The sequence below is a fragment of the Gorilla gorilla genome, chromosome 4 (assembly GCF_029281585.2).
Source record: "Gorilla gorilla gorilla isolate KB3781 chromosome 4, NHGRI_mGorGor1-v2.1_pri, whole genome shotgun sequence".
NCBI classification, from domain to species: domain Eukaryota; kingdom Metazoa; phylum Chordata; class Mammalia; order Primates; family Hominidae; genus Gorilla; species Gorilla gorilla.
The window spans coordinates 32,396,472-32,423,929 of record NC_073228.2 but is presented as its reverse complement, the minus strand read 5'-3'; the positions used below and the strand labels follow the sequence as shown (position 1 = coordinate 32,423,929).

Genomic DNA, 27,458 nt, shown 5'->3' with positions numbered 1-27,458 from the left:
AGTCTTGCTCTGTCGCCCAGGCTGGAGTGCAGTGGCACAATCTCGGCTCACTGCAAGCTCCGCCTCCTGGGTTCACGCCATTCTCCTGCCTCAGCCTCCCGAGTAGCTGGGACTACAGGCGCCTGTCACCACACCTGGCTAATTTTTTGTATTTTTAGTAGAGACGGGGTTTCACTGTGTTAGCCAGGATAGTCTCGATCTCCTGACCTCATGATCCGCCCGCCTCGGCCTCCCAAAGTGCTGGGATTACAGGCATGAGCCACCGTGCCCAGCCTGAAGTTTCTTAAAAAAAAAAAAAAAAATTTTTTTTTTTAGCCGGGCACAGTGACTCATGTCTGTAATTCCAGCACTTTGGGAGGCTGAGGTGGGAGGATCCCTTAAGCCCAGGAGTTGGAGACCAGACTGGGAAACAAAGTGCTACCTATCTCTACAAAAAAAAAAAAATTAGCTGGGCACGGTGGCGTATGGGTGGTACCATCTATTTGGAAGGCTAATCTATTATCAGTAGTTAAAAGAAATTCACACCCAGAGTTTCAGCCAACCTATGGACAGCTGAATTAAGCAGCCCAGGAGGTTGAAGCTGCAGTGACCCATGATTGTGCCACTGAATTCCACACTGGGCCACAGAGCAAGACCCTGTATGAGAAAAAAAAGAATTGGAAGTCCTAAAGTGTAATTTCCTTTTCTCCTCACTTCCCCAACAAAAACAAACTTAAAAAAAAAAAGGCATTTCATAGTGTCTGAGGCAGTTAAGCACCCAGAGACCACTAATCTAGTATCAGTAGTTGAAAGAAATTCACACCCAGAGTTTCAGCCAACCTATGGACAGCTGAATTAAGCAGATAATAAAATGCAAATGCAAGAAAGCTAACCTTGAGCTGGCTTAAAGTACTGATATGTTGTATGTATTAATAGTTAATATCAGTGAGCTCTGGGTTGCTTGATCCCAGGAGTTTAAGGATACAGTGAGCTATGATCACATCACTGCACTCCAGCTTGGGTGACAGAGCGAGACCCTATCTCTTGCACTCCAGCTTGGGTGACAGAGCAAGACCCTGTCTCTTAAAAAAAAACAGAAGGCAATATCTGTTGAGCTGTTAGATGTCAGGCATTGTTCTTTGCATTCACATTAAATCTTCACACCTCTGAGATAGATACTGTCATCTCAAATGTTTCATATGAGAAAACATAAACACAGCCTGTGTTCTCTAGATCAGTGGTCCACAACGTTTTTGGCACCAGGGACCAGTTTTGTGGAAGAAAATTTTTCCACCGGTTGGGGGTGGGAGTGGGGGTGGGATGGTCTCAGATGAAATTGTTTCACCTCAGATCACGAGGCATTCGTTAGATTCTCATAAGGAGTGAGCAACCTAGATCCCTCGCTTGCACAGTTCACAATAGGGTTCGCGTGCCTATGAGAATCTAATGCCGCGGCTGAAATGACAGGAGGTAGAGCTCAGGCGGTGATGTCTGCTCATTGGCTGCTCACCTTCTTCTGTGTGGCCCAGTTGCTAACGGAATACTGGTCTGCGGCCTGTGGTTTGGGATCCCTGCTCTAGATTATGGGGAAGCCGAAGTACTATTTTCTCATTATAAAAACAGAATCCTACCTTTTACTCCCCATCTCCCCCTGTTAATAGAAGTTGGAATGGAGAAGGAAGGAGATGCATTTTAAAATCATTTATAACATGTAACTCCAGGGTACTTCAGAGTTTTAAAGAATAAATAGGGAATAAATTTGTTTAATTGCCTTTTTAGATCCAGGTTTAGGTGTCAAGTCCTAAAGTAGTGCCACTTGCAGACCAAAATCGAATCTGGAAACCAAATGAGTTACAAAGTTTGGGTGCTTTTCTGTAAAAACAAGGAAGCAGTTTATTTGTATACTTTTGTGTCTTGTGCCGTTCTGTTGGAAAAGGGCGGAGGAAATACATACTTTCATATGCTACAGGATAACTCTGAAATGCAAAAGTATCTCTAATTGCTTAGGGGAGAAGGGTATTACTGGAAAGACAGGGTGGGTGACTTTTCATAGTATAACCTTTTGTAAGATTTTAGTGCTTTACTGTATGCACATGATAACTATTCAAAAAAACAAGCCCCTTATTTTGGACCCAGTTTATTGACTCCATATTCTTATAACAGCAAAATAAAAATTCTTTTAAGTTAAAAAAACTTTATCATAGGAATTTCCAAGCATATGTTAAAATAGGATATCTCCAGCTTCAACACTAATGGCATTTTGCAGATTGAGAGGATAATAAAATGTAGCTGTAGTTTGGATACATGTATCCAGATATATTACATGTATTTTAGATATGTCCTCTGAAAATACCTGCAAGTTTATAGAGAATGTTGTATATATGTCCTTTGACTTTATCCATGCTTAGTTCCATAGTGCATAATTCAGTTTATGGCTGGGTACAGTGGTTCATACCTGTAATCCCAACACTGGGAGGTCAAGCTGGGAGGATTACTTGAGCCCAGGAGTTCGAGACCAGCCTGGGTAACATAGGGAGAATCTGTCTCTTAAAAAAAAAAAAAAAAATTAGCCAGGCATGGTGGCGCCTGTAGTCTCAGGTACTGAGGAGGCTGAGGTAGGAAGATCACTTGAGCCTGGGAGGTCGAGGCTGCAGTGGTACCACTGCACTCCAGCCTGGGCAACAGGGCAAGACCCTGTCTCAATAAATAAAGAATAAAAATACAATTCAGTTTCTGTGGTATAGCTTATATGCCATCACACCTTTATAACTGACTGAGAATACTTTATGGTTACTATGTGCTGTTTTGAAAATAAAACCTGTTTAAAAATATGTTGCATTTTAAAAGTTTTAATCTATATTGATATTACTAGACATAGTTATATAGTTTGGCCACCCTGTTACATGCTCCTACTGTAAGGGTATACCTAAACCAGACTTGCAGTTAATAAGAGTGACTTGTCCTATTATTGTGTGCTTTGGCATATTTCTCTTTTGAGTATATAACAGGAAAATATGGGAAGAATTGGCATATTTCTCTTTTGAGTATATAACAGGAAAATATGGGAAGAATTCTAGACATTCTCACTCAAAAGGAACATCAGTAAGGAAAACAATCTTACCTACCTTATTTGAAGAGGTGGAAGCAAATTTAACCTTCTGTTAGCCAATATGGTCACTTGAAGTTCTTTTTTTTTTTTTTTTTGCCAAAGTCTTGCTCTGTCACTCAGGCTGGAGTGCAGTAGGGCGGTCTTGGCTCACTGCAACCTCCGCCTCCCGGGTTCAAGCTATTCTCCTGCCTCAGCCTCTGGAGTAGCTGGGACTACAGGCGTGTACCACCATGGGCCCGGCTAATATTTTGTATTTTTAGTAGAAATGGGGTTTCACTGCGTTAGCCAGGATGGTCTCGATCTCCTGACCTCGTGATCCACCCCCCCTTGGCCTCCCAAAGTGCTGGGATTACAGGCATGAGCCACCACGCCCAGCCGAAGTTCCTGTCTTTTTTTCCTCACAAGTAGGAAGGCTATATAGGAAGGAGCAGGGTCCTGTTCAGTTGTGTAAACGACCACCACTTAAGTGTGCTTTTTTAATATGTTTAAACATGTGCCATTATTAAGAATTTGACACGGCTGGACACGGTGGCTCATGCCTGTATTCCCAGCACTTTGGGAGGCCAAGGCAGACGGAACATGAGGTCAAGAGATCAAGACCATTCTGGCCAACGTGGTCAAACCCCATCTGTACTAAAAATACAAAAATTAGCTGGACGTGGTGGTGCACGCCTGTAGTCCCAGCTACTTGGGAAGCTGAGGCAGGAGAATTGCTTGAACTGGGGAGGTAGAGGTTGCAGTAAGCCGAGATCATGCCACTGCATTCCAGCCTGGTGACAGAGCGAGACTCGGTTTCAAAAAAAAAAAAAAAAAACTTGCAACTTCAGAATTATGTTCATGTTTGCTGGTGTTTTAACTCAAACTGGGACATAAATCCTAGGGAAGTAACCCATATCACTGTTGTTCTGATAACTGCATTCGTAGTAGAATAACACTACATTCACTAGTAGAGGTTAAGGGAGAGAGGAAAAGAAGGAATTACAGGTTACAGGCTACTTTTCTGTTCTTGTCTAGACTGAGGCTGACTGACTTGTCTAGACTGAGGCTGAGGCAGGTGGACCATGAGGTCAGGAGATCGAGACCATCCTGGCCAACATGGTGAAACTCCATTTCTACTAAAATACAAAAAATTAGCCGGGCGTGTTGGCGCACTCCTGTAGTCCCAGCTACTCGGGAGGCTGAGGCAGGAGAATCACTTGAACCTAGGAGGCAGAGGTTGCAGTGAGCTGAGATCGAGCCACTGTACTCCAGCCTGGCTGGCGACAGAGCAAGACTACATCTCAAAAAAAAAAAAAAAAAAAAAAGTTTGTCACTTGCCTCCTGTTTAATTTTGCATTTTTTAAATAAAGTATATCTATTCCACATGGACTATTTTGATTAGTACCAATACATTCCTGAAGGAGATCAAAGATATATATGCATAGCTCTCTTGGTAGCATATGTTTAATGAGAAAGTAATATAAGGATTACATAGATTAGGGTTGCAGGCAATTCTGTCACTTTAAAGCCAGATCTTTTATTTACCTTATTTTTTAAAGTTTTTGCAGAGATGGGGTCTCATTATGTTGCCCAGGCTGGTATCAAACTCTGGGCTCAAGTGATCCTCTCATCTCAGCCTCCCAAAGTGCTGGGATTATAGGTGTGAACCAAGGTGCCAGGCCAAATCTTTGTTGTTGTTTTTTTTTTTTTACAAGTAAAATACCCTGAGGCTGAAGGTCACTGCTAACTGATGCAGCGTGTTTTTCTTACTGCTTTTTTTCTGGGGATTTAACAAGGAATTGGAAACACAGGTTTTTTACTTTCCTTTTTCCTCCTCATTGTTTTCTGATAGTGTTTTCTTAAAGTCATCTTCCACCTGCCTCTGAAGTTGAGAAGTAGGAAGGAATCTGTTAGAATCACTTGGGGTTCAGTTAGTAGTGTCTGTGGTTTGCTTCCTTTTGTGGTTTTGAATTTAATTTCACTATTTGACTAACACTATTTTTACTCCGACTTCCTCAAACACGGTGGGACTTAAGCTGTGACAGGTGAAACTCAGTGCCTTAGATGAAGGCTTGGTAGAGACTTAGAAACAGAATTCTTACAGGGTAGCTTAGGATTCTTACAGGATAACTTACTGCTTTTAGGTATATAGCTCTATGAACTTTATGAGCCCACTGGAATGTTTTCTCCAATTATCGGAAAGGCTAATTATCAATTAAACTTAAGGAGTCTAAGGACCCTCTACTCAGAAAAGTAGATGTGAGATCCTGTCTCAAAAGAAAAGTTAAAGTCAGGAAGAAGTTAAAATTAATGGTTTATAAGGCTTTACTATAACTAAATACATTATAAGTTACATACTTTAAAGCTAGTGTATTTGCCTTGCATTACAGCATATACTTGAGCTTGTAAAGCAGGTTAATCTACTTTATTATGATGTTTGTATTAATGGTTAGAGAGTTGTTTGACCTCTTGCCCCTATATTCAGTGACTGAGTTACTGTAACTACACTTTATAACTGAGTTATAACATTAATAACTTAATACCAGTAGTAACTGAGATAGAAGAGTGAAGAGAAAGTAAAATGTAGCCTTGTGGTCTTATGTTATATCTTATTCAGAGCCTGGCCTGGTTATGTTTAAGCACTATTAGCAGAAGAGTTTCAGAAGAGAATTTAAATAAAATACAGTTAACTTGGCTGGTTTAGTCCATAAGATAATAGTGACAGTGGTGGTGTTTGTGGAGGAAAACTGTATTGCTAGAGGACAAGGGTGACAGAAAGACTTGATTTTTTTTTTCCATGCTTTTTCTTTTCTGGGGTGTGTGTGTGTGTGTGTGTATTTTGTACCGTGTGAATTTATTATATTACCCTTGGAGGAAAGGGGGATAAAACTAGTCTGGCCAAGGCTAATAAAATAAAGCCTCCATGTAGCTTCTTTTAGTAGGACTTAATCTGTTACACCATAGTTAGTCACCCAGAGTATTAATAACCTACTGTGGTAGAGATTTCTTCCTACTAACAAGTGACTTTTGTTCTTACATACTTAATTGGTTTGCAAAGACCTGCCATCTTTAGATCCACTATATTTGTTTAGCAGATACTTTAGTATTTTCTGAGTACACAAAGCAAATCTAATTCCATTATTTTCCTTGTTAAAATCCTTAAGTAGCTCCCTTTGCCTGTAGAATAAACTCAGGATTCTTACTGAGGTATGTTTAGCTTGTTGGTCTGGCCCTTGCTCATTTCTCTAACCTTAATTGTGTACTCCCTCAATCCTATAGTGTTACAAAAGTACTTGTAGTTCCCTTAGCCAACCACACTTTTACATCTCTGTGCTTTACCACATGCTCTTTCTGTTGAGAATTCTCTCGCCTGCCTCCTTTGAACACATTGCTTTAGCTATGTAGCCTTTGACAAGATCCCTCTTACATATCTTTGTTTTGGCACTTTTTGCACAGAATTAGAACTTGTTTGCTCTTGCTATTCAAGTTCCTTTATTTAGATCAAGAATTCTGTGACATTTTAGATCTTTTTATGCTTGTAACTTAATTTTTCAGCTTCTTGAAGCGTGAACAAATAATTGCTACATGTTAAGGGGGGTGAGAGAGGACTGGTCCAATAGTTCCAAGGTCTTAAAATAAATCAAGAAACTCAATTACCTCAAATCCCTTGAACCATGCATGCTACCTTGCAGATGTTGCTCTTTCCTTTAACTTCATCTGTATTTGTTCTACCTCTTACTTGAAACAGTTGATTGCCATGTTTGTTTGAAGAAGAGAAGGTCCAATACTTGGCTATTAATAGTCTCTCTTTAATTAACATAATGTAGATGTTATTGTGACCTTGAAGCATTAATGTTAAGTGAGGATTTGTGTTGATGAGCATATATGAATGTCAAGTCTTTGGAATCCACTTGGTAACATGGTTTCTTATTATTTTTTCTAGCTCCAGAACCTGGGTATCAACCCAGCAAACATTGGCTTCAGTACCCTGACTATGGAGTCTGACAAATTCATCTGCATTAGAGAAAAAGTAGGAGAGCAGGCCCAGGTGGTAATCATTGATATGAATGACCCAAGTAATCCAATTCGAAGACCAATTTCAGCAGACAGCGCCATCATGAATCCAGCTAGCAAAGTAATTGCACTGAAAGGTATAAAAGAATGTGGGTTTTCCTTAAAACTCTTCCTATGTTTTTGTTTTTTGTGGTTTTTTTTTTGTTTGTTTGTTTGTTTTTGAGACGGAGTTTTACTCTTGTCACCCAGGCTGGAGTGCAATGGCACGATCTTGGCTCACTGCAATCTCCACCCCCCAGGTTCAAGCGATTCTCTTGCCTCAGCCTCCCAAGTTGCTGGAATTACAGGTGCCTGCCACCACACCCAGCTAGTTTTTTTGTATTTTTAGTAGAGATGGGGTTTCACTATGTTGGCCAGGCTGGTCTCGAACTCCTAACCTCATGATCCACCTGCCTTGGCCTCCCAGAGTGCTGAGATTACAGGCGTGAGCCACCACGCCCAGCCAGCTCTTCCTATGTATTTATGCAAGTACAATAACTAGGGTTTACCTTTTTAAGTATATTGATTAAGTTTGGTTAAAGAAAATAGATCTGCTAATACTGAACTTGATTTAAACCACTTTAATTACTTTTACTTGGAATGTATCTGTGGAATGTCTTAACATATATCTACTTAGAATAATTTTAAGTTCTAGAATAAATGCATTTAAATTTTGTATCTGGTATAAGACTGTGCTAAACATATCTCTCTACAGAGGAAAGAAATTAGTGATTCATATTCTGGAATAGAACATACTTTACTAATATTAGCACCTAAACATTGCAGAATTTTGTTATGATGATAAACTTGCCTTTGATTCTGTGCTTTTTTTTTATACTTCAGGCTTGTGTTTCACTTAGATTATTGGGTTCTAGAGATGGCTTGAATTTACAGTAATTGTTTAAACTGTGTTTGTATTTAGGTGGATATTAAACCTCTTGAGTGAAGGGTATTTGAGTTTATTCAGACTAACTTTTTAATTGTCCCAACAAGGGAACTGTGCAGCTTAAGTCTAAACAGAGTTCAAAGACTCTTAGACTGTCACGGAAGCTGTATTCCTTTGAACTTTAGAATGAGACTAATTGACCCTTTAAAACAGATGTTTTTAAGAGGGCTCGGTGACAAACTGACTCTTAAAAAGGCATTCGATTGCCTGCTTTGTTTTTCATTTTGATAGAAGAAAGAAGAGTTCAAGTTCGCAGTAATTTGTTGATAAATTTGTGACTAAGTTATTAGAGGTGCTGAACTTTGACTTTTCTTTACATGATTTAAACTTTGTATATAGTAATAATACTAGTTGGAGAGTGAATAGGGTTGGGTAGGACTAGGATATTCAAACAAATAAGTCACTATCACATATCTAAGACAGAAGCTCATCTCATCTCGAGGAAAAATGGTCCAGCTTTCACATAGGACCAGATGTTTTGTGACAGTAAGTGTTTTACTTCTATTACTTCTATTTAGGGTATTAAGCTTCCTTCAGACTCTTTAAAGAATTTAAATTCAGGTCCTTAGCAATTCCCATGCCTCTCTATTAAAAGGCCATCATTTTAATTTTGCCAAAATTCTTTTCTATTTTTAATGTTATTGTTATCTTATCACATTTCTTAATGCTTTCTTATGTGTGCAGATGGTGAGTTATCTTAAATTAGATTGTATTAGTTATTGTCCTGTTCTATAAAAAGAATAAATTGAAAAGATTTTCGGAGCATTGTACAATAGCATCATAGATTTGTCCCTATATGTCTGCACTGTGGAGTCAAGCTTTCATCCCTTGTCCCCCTCCCCAGACCACCCCACTTACGTATATACTCCAACCCCTAATAATCTGGGAGTTGAGGAAGGCAGCAAAGGAAAGTAAGTCATTCCAAAATACTGCTTCCCTCTGAAGCCAGTTTTGAACCCCTTGGCTTCTTTTTATAAACAGGACTGTAACTCTCACAATTTTTCAAGTCTGGTTGTGGTTTACATACTGTGTGGGATGGGAATAACATTCTTCATTTTATGAAAGAAATTTTTGCACATGTGGTACAGAGGGTTGTAGTACAAAGCTGTATGTTTTGCCCCGCTTCTTTGTCCCCCCAGCACCCGAATCTTAAAATTTTGGTCCTTCAGGAGCCAGATTCTCTGTGTCTCAGGAATGGTGTTTTTCTTAGTCTTTAAAGACTAATCTTGATAGCCTAGTGATAGTTGTAGGCTTTGGCCTCTATTAATTTATACCAAATCACATTTTGAACTGATGGATTTCAAATTACAAGTACAAGCCTTTGCATCTGACTCAGTGGACTCTTAACACTCAAGGCAAATTTCATCCTTTTTTAACTAAGTGCTTGCTTTCTTAATTGGATGAAGCTTGAACTTTGTTCTTATCTCCAGTATATTAACAGCATCTGAAACTATCCTCCTCCTTTGTCTCTTTCTCCTTTCCTCCAGCACCTCTACCTTCCCTTTGTTATCTTAAGCCAGTTAAATGTAGCAGGCACTTCTCTTACGTGCTAGTGGCAACAAGACAGAATTGAAGCAGATCCTCTTTTTAAAAAGCAGTTTCCACAAGATTTATTTAGATGAGAGATGACTGCCTTTAAAAAAGTACATTTTCTTTCCCCCATGTGTTTGTTATCAGAGTTGCTTTGTCTTGTGTACATGCAACTAAGTTTATGTGTAAAGTAAACATACTTAATTACAAGTATGAAGGTGACAGCTTTGTTTTCAATTATTGTTAAGAAAACTATTCATTAGGCTTATTTTCAGTTGGGATTTAGAATTCCATGGAAGTCATACTATCTGTTTAAAGTGTGTTTATTAGAGGTAATGTAGTTTTTGCTTAAAACGTAGATGTAGATTGTTTGCTTAGTCTTAGCTGTTAGCTCTTTAATGGTTGCTGCTGTATCGATGCAACTCGTCTCGTAATAGAACTATTTTTGTTTGGAAGTGACAGAGCTAGTCTAGGTAGGTATTCATTCTAAACTTTACTCTTTTAATGATTTATAATTCTTGATTTTGTTTTTAGCTGGGAAAACTCTTCAGATTTTTAACATTGAAATGAAAAGTAAAATGAAGGCTCATACTATGACTGATGATGTCACCTTTTGGAAATGGATCTCTTTGAATACGGTTGCTCTTGTTACGGATAATGCAGTTTATCACTGGAGTATGGAAGGAGAGTCTCAGCCAGTGAAAATGTTTGATCGCCATTCTAGCCTTGCAGGGTGCCAGATTATCAATTACCGTACAGATGCAAAACAAAAGTGGTTACTTCTGACTGGTATATCTGCACAGGTAACATTTTAACTAGTTTTTTATAAAGAAGAGGTTTAGAACACAGTTGTGCCCAGAATGCAGTTTGATTTTGAAATTAGGTCTTTCTATACTCAATCCTGTTGAATTTCACTTATTTTGGAAGGCTTTTTTTTTTCCTTCCTCCCATCCCTTCTCTTCTCCTTCCTCCCTCCCTTCTTCTCTTCTTCCTCGCTCCCTTGCTATACTGACATATAATTTCAGAATGCTCTTATCAAGCGTTTTTAGCTCTTCTGTGGAGATTGAGTAGAAATTGAGTTTCTGTAAGAATGATTTGGGATTTATTATGGAGTATTTACTGCAGAATGAATGCTTCTATACATTTTTGTTTAAGATGTATATGAGGCATATTTTAAACATTTATGTTAGGCTTTAACAAGATAATGTTTGGGGCTGATTTTAAGTTAAGAAGTATCAAATCTACAGTGAGAGATGAAGTAACAAATAATTATAAATCCTGCTAAAGATGACAAAGCATTCTAATTATTTCATTACTTGATGAATCTGAGAGTTTTTGATTTATGGGTCTTCAAACGTTATTCTCTTTGATCCTTTATAGCAAAATCGTGTGGTGGGAGCTATGCAGCTATATTCTGTAGATAGGAAAGTGTCTCAGCCCATTGAAGGACATGCAGCTAGCTTTGCACAGTTTAAGATGGAAGGAAATGCAGAAGAATCAACGTTATTTTGTTTTGCAGTTCGGGGCCAAGCTGGAGGGAAGGTAAGTTTTGGCTTTGGTAATTATTTTAATGAGAACTTGTATTTGGCTTTCTGCTATGAATTAGTCATCTAATTTCAAAATAGCCTTCTCCCTTCCTAAGTAATTTTAGTATTCACATTTGTGGTGACTTAATTTGTTCAAATTTTGCATCTAGTGATACTTGTCTAAAATGAATAATGTTCTCTCACAGCTCGTTCTGTTGGCTGTTTATATTCTTTGATTGCTAAAGTGCACATTTATATGCTGTACATCTAGAGAGTTTGATTTAGTAGGTGTTGCCTATAATTTTTTTTGTTTATTTGTTGCTTTTTGAGACAGGGTGTCACTCTGTTGCCCAGGCTGGAGTGCAGTGGCGCAGTCATGGGCTCACTGCAGCCTCGACCTTCTGGGCTCAAGTGATCCCTCTGTCTCAGCCTCCCGAGTAGCTGGGACTACAGGCATGTGCCACCATGCCTGGCTAAATTTTGTATTTTTGTAGAGACAGGGTCTCACTATACTGCTCAGGCTGGTCTCAAACCTCTGGGTCCAAGTGATCCTCCCGCCTTGGTTTCCCAATATAATCTGCATTTTAAATACCTTATATGGCTTGATATAGAGGTAATGTAGACTACAGGTGAATAACATTGACCTAAGTTAGAGGTTTTCAACCATGACTACACATTGGAATCGCCTGGACAGATTGTAGTACTTTGTATATTAGACTTAGTTGCAGGTAATAGAAACAAGGTCTGGTTGATTAGAGCAGTGGTCTATTTAGTGAAGGATATTGGATAGTTTACAACAGCTGGGGAGGCTGTAAAACCAAGACTGGGAAATGAGGAGAAATAATGGAAAATGAGCAGTGGTCAGGGTCCCAGCCAACAACTATTCCACAGAACTCTGAGGACACTTCTGGATCCATGATTGCATTTCTGGATGCTTGGAAATTCGATTTGACTGCTATTTCCACTACCAGAATAGAATCTCTGAAATCCTAATACTTTTGTGTTCCTAGCTCCCTGTTCAAAGTCTAGTTTTAGGCAAGATCAGATGCCCACATCTTATGTCTGAGAGGTTTGGAAATAATTATTTGGTGTTTGGTGCTCCTAAAACAGAAGGCTGGTTCTACCACCAACAAAACTTGTAAAGAGTATCTTCCCTCTTGTTGTCCCATCAGGAAGAGGGTTTAGATTCTAGGCAGACCAAAAAATTTGAACTTCACTTTTGTTAGGACATGTGTCTCTTTCTCTTTGTAAGTAAGCAGTTTTTAAAAATTGAGATAGAGATTGCTTAAGATATCATCTGTAGCCTGTCAGGAGAGAGGAAACAGTAAGTAATGAGATACAATTCTGCTTAAAATTTCATGATAGCCCCTGAATTGAGGATAATGCTACCAACACCTCAATATGACAGTGGTAGAAAGCACTGATATTTAGATCTGAATAGATGAAATTTAAACAGAAAAAAACACATAGTTTTAGAAATTAGATATTATCCTTAAAACATAAGGCCAGGACATTTATTGAAAAGTTCTACTAGAAAAAAGTTTCAATGTCATTTTGAACAGTATCTGGAAACCTGTTTATAGGTTATTGAGCCTATTATTTCATACATGGTGCTATCCTGTCTGCCATGGCTTTTGAAGGAAGATACCAAGTTTTTCAGTATGGCTAGTCATCCTAATGAAGGATGATGAGACCCTATAACATTCATATGGTATGTGTCTTGGAAACTGAATTTTTTTTTGTCTGAGTTCATTTCTGGCATGACTGAGGAAAATATATAGTACTTTTTCATTGAGATTATTTACTTTTCTCTTGCCTGGCTTATGTGCAGCATTGGATATTTTAAACCAAAATGTTCTCATTTAGTTTATGGGATGTTTGTGATTAGAGAGACAACTCAAATTAGGTATATACATTTCTTCTGTTTTAGTGTATATGTATAGGTAGAGAAGAATTTAACAACTTAGGTTTCTATTTGGAAATAATAAATTAAAATTTAAAGCTAGGAGAAAAGTATCATTGTAGGTAATGTATTACCCTTCTATACCATTTATTTCAGGTAGATTATTTGAGGTATGATTATTTCAGATATTCAGATGACTTTTTTTTTTTTTTTTTTTTGAGATGGAGTCTTGCTCTGTTGCCCAGGCTGGAATGCAGTGGCACGATCCCGGTTCTCTGCAACCTCCACCTCCTGGGTTCAAGCGATTCTCCTGCCTCAGCCTCCCGAGTATCAGCTGACTTTTAAAAATGTATTTATCTTAAAATAATACAGATTTATAGGAAGCTGTAAAGACAGTACAGAACAGTCCCCTGTATTCTTTACCCGGTTTCTCCCAATGGCTACATCTTACACAGCTGTAGTACAGTAGAAAAACCAGGAAATTGACATTGGTACAATTGTATAATTCTGTGTCATTTTATCATGAGTAGATAACTATTTTATCACCACAGTGATTTCCCTTATGACTGTAGCGTCACACCCACTCCCCCTCTCTCACACCATCCCTAGCTCCTGGCAACCACTAATTTATTCTCCATCTCTATAAGTTTGTCACTTTAGAAATGTTACATAAATGGAATCATACAGTATGTGACCTTTTAAGATTGGCTTCTTTTTTTTCACTCACCATAATGTTCATGAAAGTTTGTTCCTTTTTATTACCAAGTATTCCATGGTATGGATGTAACCAAAACCATTTAACATTGATCTTCTGTAGAACATGTTGGTTGTTTCCATTTGGGGGCTACAAATAAAGCTTCTGTGATCAACTGCTAATGTATAGGTTTATATACATTTTGATTTTCTTTTGAACAGTTACATATTATTGAAGTTGGCACACCACCTACAGGGAACCAGCCCTTTCCAAAGAAGGCAGTGGATGTCTTCTTTCCTCCAGAAGCACAAAATGATTTTCCTGTTGCAATGCAGGTATTTTAAGCAAAATAAATGACTTTTTAAAAATCTCTCCTCTTAAAAGAAATTAACCCAAAGACTATTCATGGTAGATATAATTTAAGTGATGCTTAAAAGAATACTCTTTTAAAGTTTATTAGTGAAGCTTTGTAAAATAATACCTTGGCCTTTCATGTACAGGACTACCTTGGGCCTATTATGAGGTTTGGCTCCAGACCACCACAATAAAGTAAATACCACAACAAAGTGAGTCATAAGAATTCTTTGGTTTCCCAGTGCAGATCAAAGTTACACTTAACACTATGCTGTAGTCTACTGTAAAGTGTGAAATAGCATTGTCTAGAAAAACAGTATACATACTGTAATTTAAAAATACTTTATTGCTAAAAAATGTTAATGATTATTTGAGCCTTTAGTGAGTTGTAATCTTTTTGCTTGTGGAAAGTCTTTTCTCAATGTCGATGGCTGCTGAATAATCAGAGTGGTGGTTGCTGAAGGTTGAGGTGGCTGTGGCAGTTTCTTAAAATAAGACAGCAAAGAAGTTTGCTGCATCAATTGACTCTTTCACAAAAGATTTCTCTGTGCATTGCTGTTTGATAGCATTTTACCCACAGTAGATCTTTCAGAATTGGAGTCAGTTCTTTCAAACCCTGCCACTGCTTTATTAGCTAAGTTTCTGTAATAATCTAAATCCTTTGTTGTCATTCAGCAATGTTCACAGCACCTTTACCAGCAGTAGATTTTATCTCAAGAAACCTCTTTTCTTTGCCCATCCTTAAGAAGCAGCTCCTTTACTAGGAGATTACAGTAATTCAGTCACATTTTTAGGCTCTATTTCTAATTCTGGTTTTCTTGCTATTTCTACCACATCTCCACTTACTTGCTCCACTCAAGTCTTGAACCCCTCAATCATCCATGAAGGTTGGAATCAGCCTCTTCCAAACTCCTTTTAATGTTGATATTTTGACTTCCTCCCATGAATCATCAATGTTCTTAATGACATCTAGAATGATGAATCCTTTCCAGATTCACCATTACTTAAATTTACTGTGGTGAATCCTTTCCAGATTCACTTAAATTTACTTTGCCCAGATCCATCAGATGAATCACTATTCAGGGCAGCTGTGGTCTTATGAAATAATATTTCTTAAATAAGAAGACTTGTAAGTCAAAATTACTTCTTTGATCCATAGGCTTCAGAATGGATGCTGTCTTAGCAGACATGAAAGCAATATTAATCTCCTTGTATATCTCCATTAGAGCTCTTGGGCGACTATGTGCATTGTTGATGAGCAGTAATATTTTGAAAGGAATTTTTTTTTTCTGAGCAGTAGGTCTCAACAGTAGGCATGAAATATTTAGTAAGCCGTGCTGTAAACAGATGTGCTGTCATCAGGGCTTTGCTGTTCCATTTCTATAGCATAGGCAAAGTAGATTTAGCATAATTCTTGAAGGTCCTAGGATTTTTGGAATAGCAGATGAGCATTGGCTTCACCTTAAAGTCACCAGCATCATTAGTTCCTAATAAGAGAGTCAGCCTGTCCATTAAAGCCAGGCATTGACTTCTCTGTAGAGAAAATCTGTTGTTTAGTGTAGCCACCTTCAATGATCTTAGCTAGATCTTCCATATAACTTGCTGCAGCTTCTACATCAGTACTTGGTTTTTCACCTTGCACTTCTATGTTATAGAGATGGTTTATTTGCTTAAACCTCACGAATCAACTTATGCTACCTTCAAATTTTTCTTCTGTTGCTTTCTAACCTCTCTGAGCCTTCACAGAATTGAGGAGAGTTAGGGCCTTAAACTAGATTAGGCTTTGGCTTAAGAGAATGTTGTAGCTGGTTGGATCTTTTATTTTATTTATTTATTTATTTTTTTTGTTTTTGTTTTTGAGACGGAGTCTCTCTCTGTCGCCCAGGCTGGAGTGCAGTGGTGCGATCTCGGCTCACTGCAAGCTCCACCTCCTGGGTTCACACCGTTCTCCTGCCTCAGCCTCCCGAGTAGCTGGGACTACAGGCACCCACCACCACCCTCAGCTAATTTTTTGTATTTTTAGTAGAGATGGGGTTTCACGGTGTTAGCCAGGATGGTCTTTATCTCCTGACCTCGTGATCCGCCCACCTCGGCCTCCCAAAGTGGTGGGATTACAGGCATGAGCCACCACGCCCGGCCTCCTCTCCCTCTCCTTCTGCCTCTCCCTCTCCCCCTCTCTCCCCCTCTTTCTTTCCCTTTCCCTCTCCCTCTTTAAAGAGATAGGGTCTCCCTCTGTTGCCCAGGCTGGAAGGCAGTGCTGTGATCATAGCTCACTGCAGCCTTGGAACTCCTGGGCTCAACTGATCCTCTTGCCTCAGCCTCCAGAGTAGCTAAGAGTAGGTAGGACTACAGGTACATGCCACTACGCCTGGCTACTTAAAAAATATTTTAGAGACAATGTCTCACTGTGTTGCCCTGGCTGGTCTTTTTTTTTTTTTTTTTTGACACTGAGTCTCTCTATTGCCCAGACTGAAGTGCAGTAGTGCAATCTCAGCTCACTGCAATCTCTGCCTCCTGGATTCAAGTGATTCTCATGCCTCAGCCTCCCGAGTAGCTGGGATTACAGGCACCCGCCACCACACCTGGCTAATTTTTGTATTTTTAGTAGAGTCGGGGTTTTGCCATGTTGGTCAGGCTGGTTTTGAACTCCTGACCTCAAATGATCTGCCCACCTCGGCCTCCCAAAGTGCTGGGATCACAGGCGTGAGCCACCATGCCCAGCCCAGGCTGGTCTTAAACTCCTGGCCTTAAGTGATCCTTCTGCCTCAGCCTCCTGTGTGGCTGGGATACAGACACATACCACTCTACCTGGCTAGTGTATAACATTTTTATTTGTATTTTTATTTGAGACGGTCTTGCTCTGTCACCCAGGCTGGAGTGCAGTGGCGCAATCTCAGCTCACTGCACCCTCCACGTCTCGGGTTCAAGTGATTATTGTGCCTCAGCCTCCCATGTAGCTGGGATTACAGGCGCGCACCACCCCACCTGGGTAATTTTTTTGTATTTTTAGTAGAGACAGGGCTTCACCATGTTGGTCAGGCTGGTCTCGAACTCCTGACCTCAAGTGATCCACCTGCCTCAGCCTCCCAAAGTGCTGAGATTACAGGCATGAGCCACTGCACCCAGCTGCGTATAACATTTTTCTTTTAGAGACGGAATCTCACTCTGTCGCCCAGGCTGGAGTGCAGTGGCACCATCTCGGCTCACTGCAACCTCCGCCTCCAGGGTCAAGCAGTTCTCCTGCCTCAGCCTCCCCAGTAGCTGGAACTACAGGCGCACACTGCCATGCCTGGCTAATTTCTTCCATATTTAGTAGAGACAGGGTTTCACTGTTTTGCCCAGGGTGGTCTCGAACTCCTGAGCTCAGGCAATCCACCCACCTCGGCCTCCTAAAGTGCTAAGATTACAGGCATTAGCCACTGCACTTGGCCTATAACATTTTAAAAGAGAAAAAAACTGCTCATTTAGATAGTTACATAAATTCAAAAGTAGAATCGTTTTATTTCTCTTTGGCCTGCAAAACATTATCTCAATATGGCAAGTACCTAGAGTTTGACTTTGTCTGTGGTCGTTTTCTTAGATGTGAGAAAATGAGACTGGGATTACATTTGTAAGCCACTGCACCAGTGCACTTTCTGCATATCAGGAAGAAAGCTGTTAGGTTTTCTTATCATTCGTGTGTTCACTGGAGTAGCACTTTTAATTTCCTTCAAGAATTTTCCTTTGTATTCACAACTTGGCTAGGTCAAAAGGCCCACCATTCAGCCTATCTTGGCTTTGGACATGTCTTTTTCACTAAACTTAAAATTACTTCTAGCTTTCGATTTAAAAAGAGAGGTAGAACACATAGAGGCAATTGTAGTTATTATATTGGCCTAATTTCATTATTGTTGTGTCTCAGGTAATAGGGAGGCCTGAGGAAAGGGAAAGAAACGGGAGAACAGCTGGTTGGTGGAGCAGTCAGAACACACACAATATTTATCAGTTCAGTTTGCTGTCTTATGTGGGTGCAATTCATCACACCCCAAAATAATAGTTACATCAAAGATGACTGGCCACAGATCAACATAACAGATACAATAATGAAAAGGTTTGAAATATTGTGAGAATTAATGAAAACGTGACACAGAGACACTGAAGAGAGCACATGCTGTTGGAAAATAGTGCCAATAGGCTTGCTTGATGCAGGGTTGCCATAAACCTTCCATTCGTAAAGATTCATCTGCACTGCAAAGTGCAGTAAAATGAGGTATGCCTGTAATACGTAAACTGTGCTATCTAAGTTTTGAATTGTCTTTCCTCTTATCAGTTTCATGTTATATAAGAGCTTGGGATATCCATATTTAAATGTGCTGTAAAAATGAAGGAAACTTTAAATATTAGCTTATAATTTTTCAAATAACCCTCTTGTTCTGGAATTTTACCATCTCTAAAATGGAATTAGACTGAATGTTTTTATTTTCTGTTTGTAGATTCATTATTTTACTAAAGTGTTGATTTTCTTTCTGTAGATCAGTGAAAAGCATGATGTGGTGTTCTTGATAACCAAGTATGGTTATATCCACCTCTATGATCTTGAGACTGGTACCTGCATCTACATGAATAGAATCAGTGGAGAAACAATTTTTGTTACTGCACCTCATGAAGCCACAGCTGGAATAATTGGAGTAAACAGAAAGGGACAAGTAAGGAAACCTTGAAACTTAAGCAATAAAATAAGATAACCTGATGAGTTGGGAACAATCCTGTCCTTTTGAGAAATTACTCCCCAAGATAAAAAAATAGAAAATAAACATATTACTGTTAGTTTTTTTCCAAAAAGTAAATAGTAACTTTGGATATTAGAAAATAATATATATCAAAGCACGATGTAAGCTGATAAAAAAGAAAATAATATATACCTAAAAATAGAGATGTGTATGAATACAAAGTCTCTCTTTAATCCTGTCTCAGAGAAACTGGTTTATAGCCATCTAGGACTGTATAGATGCATTACTGTCAAAAGAAGTGATTCCCCATGCAAAGAAACAATTTAGGGTCATATTTGACAGACTATTCTTTTTAAGGAATTTTCTGTTATCTCCAAGGCAGAGCAATTATCAACTACAGGGAAAAGAATTCTACCTACATCCCTTTTCCTAGCTCCTTAATTAAGCATTACTATTACATGTTAGAAGGTGATATGTTTCAGTACCTCTTGTGGGATGCCTGGAAAGCTAATCAGTTTGGTAGGAAAAATATCCGTTCTAAATTTGTCATTTTTGAAAAACCTCTTCATACCATCTAGCAAGTGATTCTTTATCTGTCATCTTATTATTTTAATTTTTTTTTTTTTTCTTGAGATGGAGTCTTGCTCTGTCACCCAGGTTAGAGTGCAGTGGCATGATCTCAGCTCACTACAACCTCCACTTCCCGGGTTTAAGCAATTCTCCTGCCTCATCCTTCCAAGTAGCTGCAATTACAGGTGTGAGTCACTGCACCCAGCTAATTTCTGTATTTTTAGTAGAGGCGGGCTTTCACCATGTTGGCCAGGCTGGTCTCAAACTCCTGACCTTGTGATCCACCCGCCCCAGCCTCCCAAAGTGCTGGGATTACAGGCGTGAGTCATGGCGCACAGCCTATTTTAATATTAATAAGAATATTTTACCAGGAGGTATGTTAATTTTCTGAAAAATGACTAAACATTTTAAAAATACTGTTACTGGTCTTGCCTTTTACTCATTTTCTTCCAAATTAGTATTTTTCCCAGATGATAAGCAAAGGAAGTAGATAGATTTTGTTTCTCCTTCATTCAGTTAATTTTTGAAAAATGTTTTGTATATGAAGAGACAATTCCTCTAGGGAAAGGGAGTGCATCCCTACCTACCCATGCCCCACCTTAACTCCAGACCTGGTTAGGTGCTTTTGCTCTGTACTCCTAGAACTTAGGGCTTTCTCCTCATAACACTTACCATACTTATTAAAATTGCTCGCTAAGCTGTTGCAGTCACTATTCATCATTAGAAAAAGGGATTGTCTTTAGTAAATTATATTTCTAGCACCAGTCAGTGTCTGGGAAAAAAGCACTTTTAAAAATTCAGTAGCTTTCAGATATTCAGTTATGAGTGTCTTGCTTAGAAAAATCAAGAATAAGGCTAGGCTCAGTGGCTCATACCTGTAATCCCAGCACTTTGGGAGGCCGACGCGGGCAGATTGCCTGAGCTCAGGAGTTCAAGACCAGCCTGGCCAACATGGTGAAACCCTGTCTCTACTAAAAATACAAAAAGTTAGCTGGCTATGGTGGTGCATGCCTGTAATGCTAGCTACTCGGGAGGCTGAGGCAAGAGAATCACTTGAACCTGGGAGGCGGAGGTTACTATGAGCTGAGATCGCGCCACTGTACTCTAGCCTGGATGACAGAGCAAGACTCTGTCTCAAAAAAAAAAAAAGGAAAATCAAGAATATATTGGTCTTTTTTGGTGAACTAGATTAGTGATAATTTAATAATCATGAAGTTGTGAAGCCAGGGACTTTTATTTTTAAACTCTTAATTAATTAAAAAAATTTAAAAAAAGACAGGGGCCAGGCACAGTGTCTCACGCCTGTAATCCCAGTACTTTGAGAGGCTGAGGTGGGTGGATCACCTGGGGTCAGGAGTTTGAGACCAGCCTGACCAATATGGTGAAACCTCGTCTCTACTAAAAATACGAAAAAAAATTAGATGGGTGTGGTGGCAGGTGCCTGTCGTCCTAGCTACTCGGGAGGCTGAGACAGGAGAATTGCTTGAACCCATGAGGCAGAGGTTGCTGTGAGCCGATATTGTGCCATTGCACTCCAGCCTGGGTGACAGAGCAAGACTCCGTCTCAAAAAAAAAAGAGAGAGAGAGCCAGGGTCTTGCTATGTTGCCTAGTCTGGTCTTGAACTCCTGGGCTCAAGCGATCCTCCTGCCTTGGCCTCCCAAAGTGCTAGGATTACAGGCATGAGCCACCACGCCTTGCCACTTTTTGTTTCTGCTGTTGTGCTGTTTTAAGATAGCGCTTAACCTTAAATAATTTCATGACACATTCTTGGTGTTCATAACTCTAATTCTGGGAACTTGTTGATTGTTACTTTCCCTTCCTCCCAAATTTTATGTGCCAGCTACTTTGAGTAAAGAGATGAGTATTTACAGTAACCTTAGGGCTTTCTTCTACTCTTTGCTAAAGTCTACCAACTTGGCATATTCCCTGAAGGAATGAGTAAGTGGCTTCTATGGGTTGAAAAAGCAAAATCAATTAAAGTGATATTATAGTCAACATCTGACTTAAATTCTTAATTTGATAGAACTGAGTACTTTAGAAGACACTGGAGCCTTTTCTGTTTCCTGTAGCAGATCTTACTAAGTACTGGTTGCTAGAAATCTGCTAGAACAGTCTTTAAGTATGATAAGGATAAAACTGTGGATTCAGTATTTGGGGAAACCTAAGGCAGCAATCAATAGGAAGCTTCAGAAAATAATTGGAACTGGATTTTCTGTTTATCTTTCTCATTCTTTATAGGAGGTAAGATTTGAGTTAAGGTTGGGGCTCAGGAATGCAAATAACTATAAAGAAAGTAATTATTACTTCCTTTAAATAAGCCTTGAGGATGGAGGTCGGACCTATAGAAGTAAAATCTTGGAGGCTGAAATTTCTTCATTTTCCCTGAAAGGAGTAGTAGAATCGGCAGGGCAGACTGTTACCTATCTATCTATTTGGTTCACTGAGTTCTCAAGTATTTTTCAATTCTTACTGATTTGGGGACAGAAATTTCCTATATTCATTTATTCAACAAATTAAATATGTTTTATGCTATACTAATTGCAAATTGCTAGTAATACAATTAAACAAAGACAAGCCCCCTTTCCTCATGTGAACAGTAACTGAGAAAAAATTATACAATTATATTAGGCTGAGAAGTGCTGTTGGGGTAATATGAGTAGTTTATAAGCTAGGGCATATGACTAGTTCTGCACTGGGGAAAGGGATGGATGGGTAGAGAAGGACTCCCTTTCTCTATGGCAGTTGACAGTAGTTCAGCTTTTGGGGCAAGCCAGAAAATATTCTGTGGCATTGAGAGGTTTGAGGGTAGGTAATTTTCCAAATAAGCAATTAGAAATTGGCCTTTACTGATATTATTATTATTTTATTTTTTATTTTTTTTAATTAATTTTTTTTTTTTTTTGAGACAGAGTCTCCCTCTGTTGCCCAGGCTGGAGTGCAGTCGTGCCATCTTGGCTTACTGAAACCTCCACCTCCTGGGTTCAAACGATTCTCCTGCTTCATCCTCCCTAGTGACTACAGGCGCGTGCCACCACGCCCGGCTAATTTTTATATTTTTTTTTTAGTAGAGGTGGGGTTTCACCATGTTGCTCAGGCTGGTCTTGAACTCCTGACCTCATGATCCACCTGCCTTGGCCTCCCAAAGTGCTGGGATTACAGGCGTGAGCCACTGCACCCGGCCTATTTTTTCAAGCACCTACCATGTTCCTTGTATTATGTTAGCTGCTTGAGGATTCAGTGGTCCCTCCCTTCATTGAGTATATAATCTGCTCTCTAGGAATGAAAATGTAATTAACGAAAATTACTGAAAAATTCTTGTAAAGAAAAATCCTAAAATTAAAAGGAGTATACCTTAAACAACTTGCAAGTGAACCCTAAATGTCATTTAGATATCATAGCTTCTTCAGTGTCATTTTCTGTAGGTTATCAAGATTGAAGTCCTCAAGAAGTTTTAAATTATGTGGAGTTGTCTTTCAGAGCTCAATTAAGTGGGAATGTTAATTTTTGATACTGACTGTGTTAAGAATGAATAGATAGTATCAAAGCAGTTAGTTTGGACAATGAAGTAAGTTATTTAGATTATAGAATAGCCATATTTTAGGAACCGCATAATGGCCTAACACCCTATGACATTTGTTTTCAAATCTCCTTAATTTTTTTTCTCCTTGTCTTCCTTCCTTTCATTATTTTTTAATGGCAGCAAGAAAACAGCTGTCACAATTTCATTACATTTGTGACTCAGTGTTAACATGTTCTAAACAGATTTGGTATCATTTGTATCCAAATGAACACATTGCAGCTACATTCTTTAAATTGCAGGTTCTGTCAGTGTGTGTGGAAGAAGAAAACATAATTCCTTACATCACCAATGTTTTACAAAATCCTGATTTGGCTCTGAGAATGGCTGTACGTAATAACTTAGCCGGTGCTGAAGAACTCTTTGCCCGGAAATTTAATGCTCTTTTTGCCCAGGGAAATTACTCGGAGGCAGCAAAGGTGGCTGCTAATGCACCAAAGGTAAAGAGTTATGAAAATGAAGTTGTCATGACATTAATCCATTGTTAATATTCTGTTTCTTATATTGCTAGAAAAGGAACCAGCTTCCTACAGATAAACTGTTTTTAGATTACATTTGGGTTACATTTTCTTTTAGTAGAATTCCTTGTCAGTGCCTCTAGATTTGGTTAATTTTCTCTGGATTTGATTAGTTTTTTAAAACCCAGATTGTTAGAAGGATATGTGGGTCTAGCAAGCTTTTGATTTACATAGATGTAATAATGTTTAGTCATTTAGGTGTTATACTGTTTGACCTCATAAATGATAGTTACTGATTTTATTTCCATAACTTGGACATGAAATACATACTGTCCAGTTTTATAGTGGGTAGAGCTGTCAAAATTAGACTGAATTTATTCTTATCACTTTTGATGTTAGTTTATGGTGGACTGAATTAACACCTTACATTCCTGACCAATATTCATTATGAAATTTGTACTTAATTTAATATGAACTTGGGATAATACTTAGCTATAACTGTTTTATGATTATAACTATTCTCTTACACACTGACATTGTAATTTAAGTTGATGTATTTTTGATTCTGGATTTTTTTTTTTTTTCCAAATTCTGGATAATCTTATAACATTGAACCAGGGGTATGAAAGACAGTGACTAAATATTTACTCCAGATGGTAAAGATTTGAAACTTCCTAACTTGATGTTAATAGATGGATTCATTCCTTTAAGATTGACCTAAGAGATTGATCTCTACAGGGTGTTTAGTGTGATGTTTGGATCACTTTCGAAGAGCGTTTAACATTTCTCCTTCTTAAAGGGAATTCTTCGTACTCCAGACACTATCCGTCGGTTCCAGAGTGTCCCAGCCCAGCCAGGTCAAACTTCTCCTCTACTTCAGTACTTTGGTATCCTTTTGGACCAGGGACAGCTCAACAAATACGAATCCTTAGAGCTTTGTAGGCCTGTACTTCAGCAAGGGCGAAAACAGCTTTTGGAGAAATGGTTAAAAGAAGATAAGGTACGTTAAATTATGTTGACATAATCTTGCTTTGGTTGCATTAAATATGATATTAGCAAGTTAAAATCATTTAGGCTGCACCACAACGTCTCCATTACTGCTGGTAGAAACAGAACAAAAACACACATTGCATAAGATGGATTCACTTATTTCCTTTTGAAAAAATGTATATTTTTTCGCCAGGCATGGTGGCTCAGGCCTGTAATCCCAGCACTTTGGAGGCCGAGGTGGGTGGATCACTTGAGGTCGGGAGTTTGAGACCAGCCTGACCAACATGGAGAAACCCCATCTCTACTAAAAATACAAAAATCAGCCGGGCGTGGTGGCAGGTGCCTGTAATCCCAGCTACTTGGGAGGCTGAGGCAGGAGAATCACTTGAACCCGGGAGGTGGAGGTTGCAGTGAGTTGAGATTGCATCACTGCACTCCAGCCTGGGTGACAGAACGAGACTCGGTCTTAAAAAAAAAAAAAAAAGTTGGATCTTAGTAAGACAGGATGGCTGTCTAATTAGCAATGAGATACTGTTTCCCAGAGATTTCACAGAATGTTAGTTGGTGTTACATGGAAAAATATTTAACTTGGCTTCTTGAAATTTATTTAAATATGAACCTTTTCTAAATGTTAACTAGCTTTCTTTACTGTAGGTCTTCTCCATGCCTTTTATATTCACTCAGTACTTATTTCTCTTTACAGAGAGCATATAATGGTAGTATGTTTTCCTGAGCACATTATTCCTTATGTGGAATAGTGACTGAGAAACAGCCAAAGGATGTTGTTTGTTTCTAAGATAACAAACAAGTTTTAGCTGTCCATTAGTGTTAATTCCTTTCACACCACCACATAAAAAAGCCTTTCTCCTCAAAGTTGTAGTATGGAATTGCCATTGTCAAGAACTGAAGTAGTATTGTTTAAAGCACTCTGAATAGTGAATAACATTTAATGTTATTATTCTTTCAGCATTAGTATATGTTAGGACTGTTTTTATATTATTAATTCTAAGTCCTTGTTTCTTGACCCAGTTTCTGGCAATCTCGTAAGATACCAGAGAATACTACATCAGATTTGGGATACTTGGACAGGAGTCTCTGATGAAGAATAGCCACACTAGCGAGTATTTGAGATCCATCCTAATTGATTAAGATAAGGCAGGGCTGAGTTTGGTGGCTTACGCCTGTAATCCCACTACTTTGGGAGGCTGAGGCAAAAGGATCACTTGATGCAAAGAGTTTGAGACCAGCCTAGGCAACACAGCGAGACCCTATTAAATAAATACACAATATTTTTTAAAAAGATAAGCGAGGGTGAGAACAGCCAAGGTAACTGAGTTGACCTACGTAACAGGGTGAAAGCTTTTTAGGTATCATTATCCTTTTTTGTGAACAGTCATATGGGACCATTTGTGGTATTAATAAAAGAGACATTAATCAACTATTCATTAGCATGTTCAGTTAAGATTATCGACTCTGATACAACTTTTTATTTTTGGCACTAAATATCATTTATAAGAGCTAGTCCCCAAAGTAGAAAATCAACTATAGTATGTAAACCAGAACTCTTAGGAAATGAATTTCCAGATTGGGCAGCTGAATGAGTAAGGCAGACTGAATAACACAGAAGACAGTATCTGCCTGTATACTACCTAAAAATTCTTAAGAGTGTCCTTCCTGCCCTATAAGCTTAAATCCAAGTCAAGAAGATAGTGGTGCTTAGATCCTTCAGACATATATAGGTTACACTGTGAGTTTAATAACTGTCCTTATGGTAAACCTCATCTGGCTCCTTCATTATCAAATTTTCAGTTGATAACATTACATTAAAAGTTGCTTTTTGTTTTTGAAAAATTGGGGCCATGTGATGTGAGTCTGATATCTGAATATTCTTAGTAGTTAGAAGTACAAGAGGTACAAGATTGTGCTTTGAAGTACTTAAATCCTTAACAAGGTAGTTGATAGTATCTATAAGATTGCAGTCCTGGTGAGCTTTTTATCGTTAAACAGGATTTGTGGAGAATTCTACTGAGACATTGCTGTGAACACAAGATTAAGAGTCTACCAACCACAACCCCTGCATATTTATAATATATTCTGTGAAACTAAGTACCTTTCATATTAGTTATTACTTATAGTGGACATAGTGTCAACTGCTCATTTCTAAAACAGTTCATGGATCACTAAACAATCTCTTTTTCCTTTGGACAGCTGGAATGTTCTGAAGAACTGGGTGATCTTGTGAAATCTGTGGACCCTACATTGGCACTTAGTGTGTACCTAAGGGCTAACGTCCCAAATAAAGTCATTCAGTGCTTTGCAGAAACAGGTCAAGTCCAAAAGATTGTTTTATATGCTAAAAAAGTGAGTTCAATGAAACACATTCTCAGCATGAATTCATTGAAGCATTGACAGAGAAATTAGCCTGTATTAACTCTTGATTACTTTAATAGTGAATTTCCTTTCATTTTGATTTACTTTGAAATGTATAAAAATTCTCTTACCCCTCATATCAAATTCATACTTGTTAAATTGAGAAAATTACTTTTGCATGGCTTATCAGAATTTCAGATAGCAGGCACATTTAACATGTTAGAACAAACTTCTGAAATATTCATTTATTGAAAATGGATAAGCCAGGCCAGGCGTGGTGGCTTGCACCTGTAATCCCAGCACTTTGGGAGGCCAAGGCAGGCAGATCACTTGAACTCAGGAGTTTGAGACCAGTCTGGGCAACATGGTGAAACCTTGTCTTTACTAAAAATACAAAAAAGTAGCCAGGCGTGGTGGTGTGTCTGTGGTCTTAGCTACTCAGGAGGCCAAGGTAGGAGGATCACTTGAGCCCAGGGGGCAGAGGTTTCAGTGAATCGAGATTGCACCTCTGCACTCCAGCTTGGATGACAAAGCAAGACCCTGTCTCAAGAAAAGAAAAGAAAATGGATAAGCCAGTTATAAAAATTGACAGATGTTTGTTCAAATATGTCATCACCAAGGTCTAACTGGGCACCTTAAATTGAAAATGAATTTGTGCTTTCACCAGTAGTTCTATATTAGTGAGATTTTATAGTAGAAAAAGTCTTTAA

The 27,458-nt window shown here is 38.7% G+C and overlaps 1 protein-coding gene across 2 annotated transcripts in view; it reads left to right on the top strand.

Annotated features, from left to right (window-relative positions):
* Window positions 1–27,458, top strand: part of CLTC (clathrin heavy chain) — a 77,691-nt gene that overhangs the window by 20,153 nt on the left and 30,080 nt on the right. For both annotated transcript variants that reach the window (XM_004041243.5, XM_019026589.4), the window contains exons 2-9: window positions 7,011–7,218; window positions 10,131–10,399; window positions 10,977–11,138; window positions 13,941–14,054; window positions 18,585–18,758; window positions 23,173–23,370; window positions 24,188–24,388; window positions 26,587–26,739. In XM_004041243.5, the coding sequence (XP_004041291.1) occupies window positions 7,011–7,218; window positions 10,131–10,399; window positions 10,977–11,138; window positions 13,941–14,054; window positions 18,585–18,758; window positions 23,173–23,370; window positions 24,188–24,388; window positions 26,587–26,739 (1,479 nt within the window). The remainder of the gene's footprint in view (window positions 1–7,010; window positions 7,219–10,130; window positions 10,400–10,976; window positions 11,139–13,940; window positions 14,055–18,584; window positions 18,759–23,172; window positions 23,371–24,187; window positions 24,389–26,586; window positions 26,740–27,458) is intronic.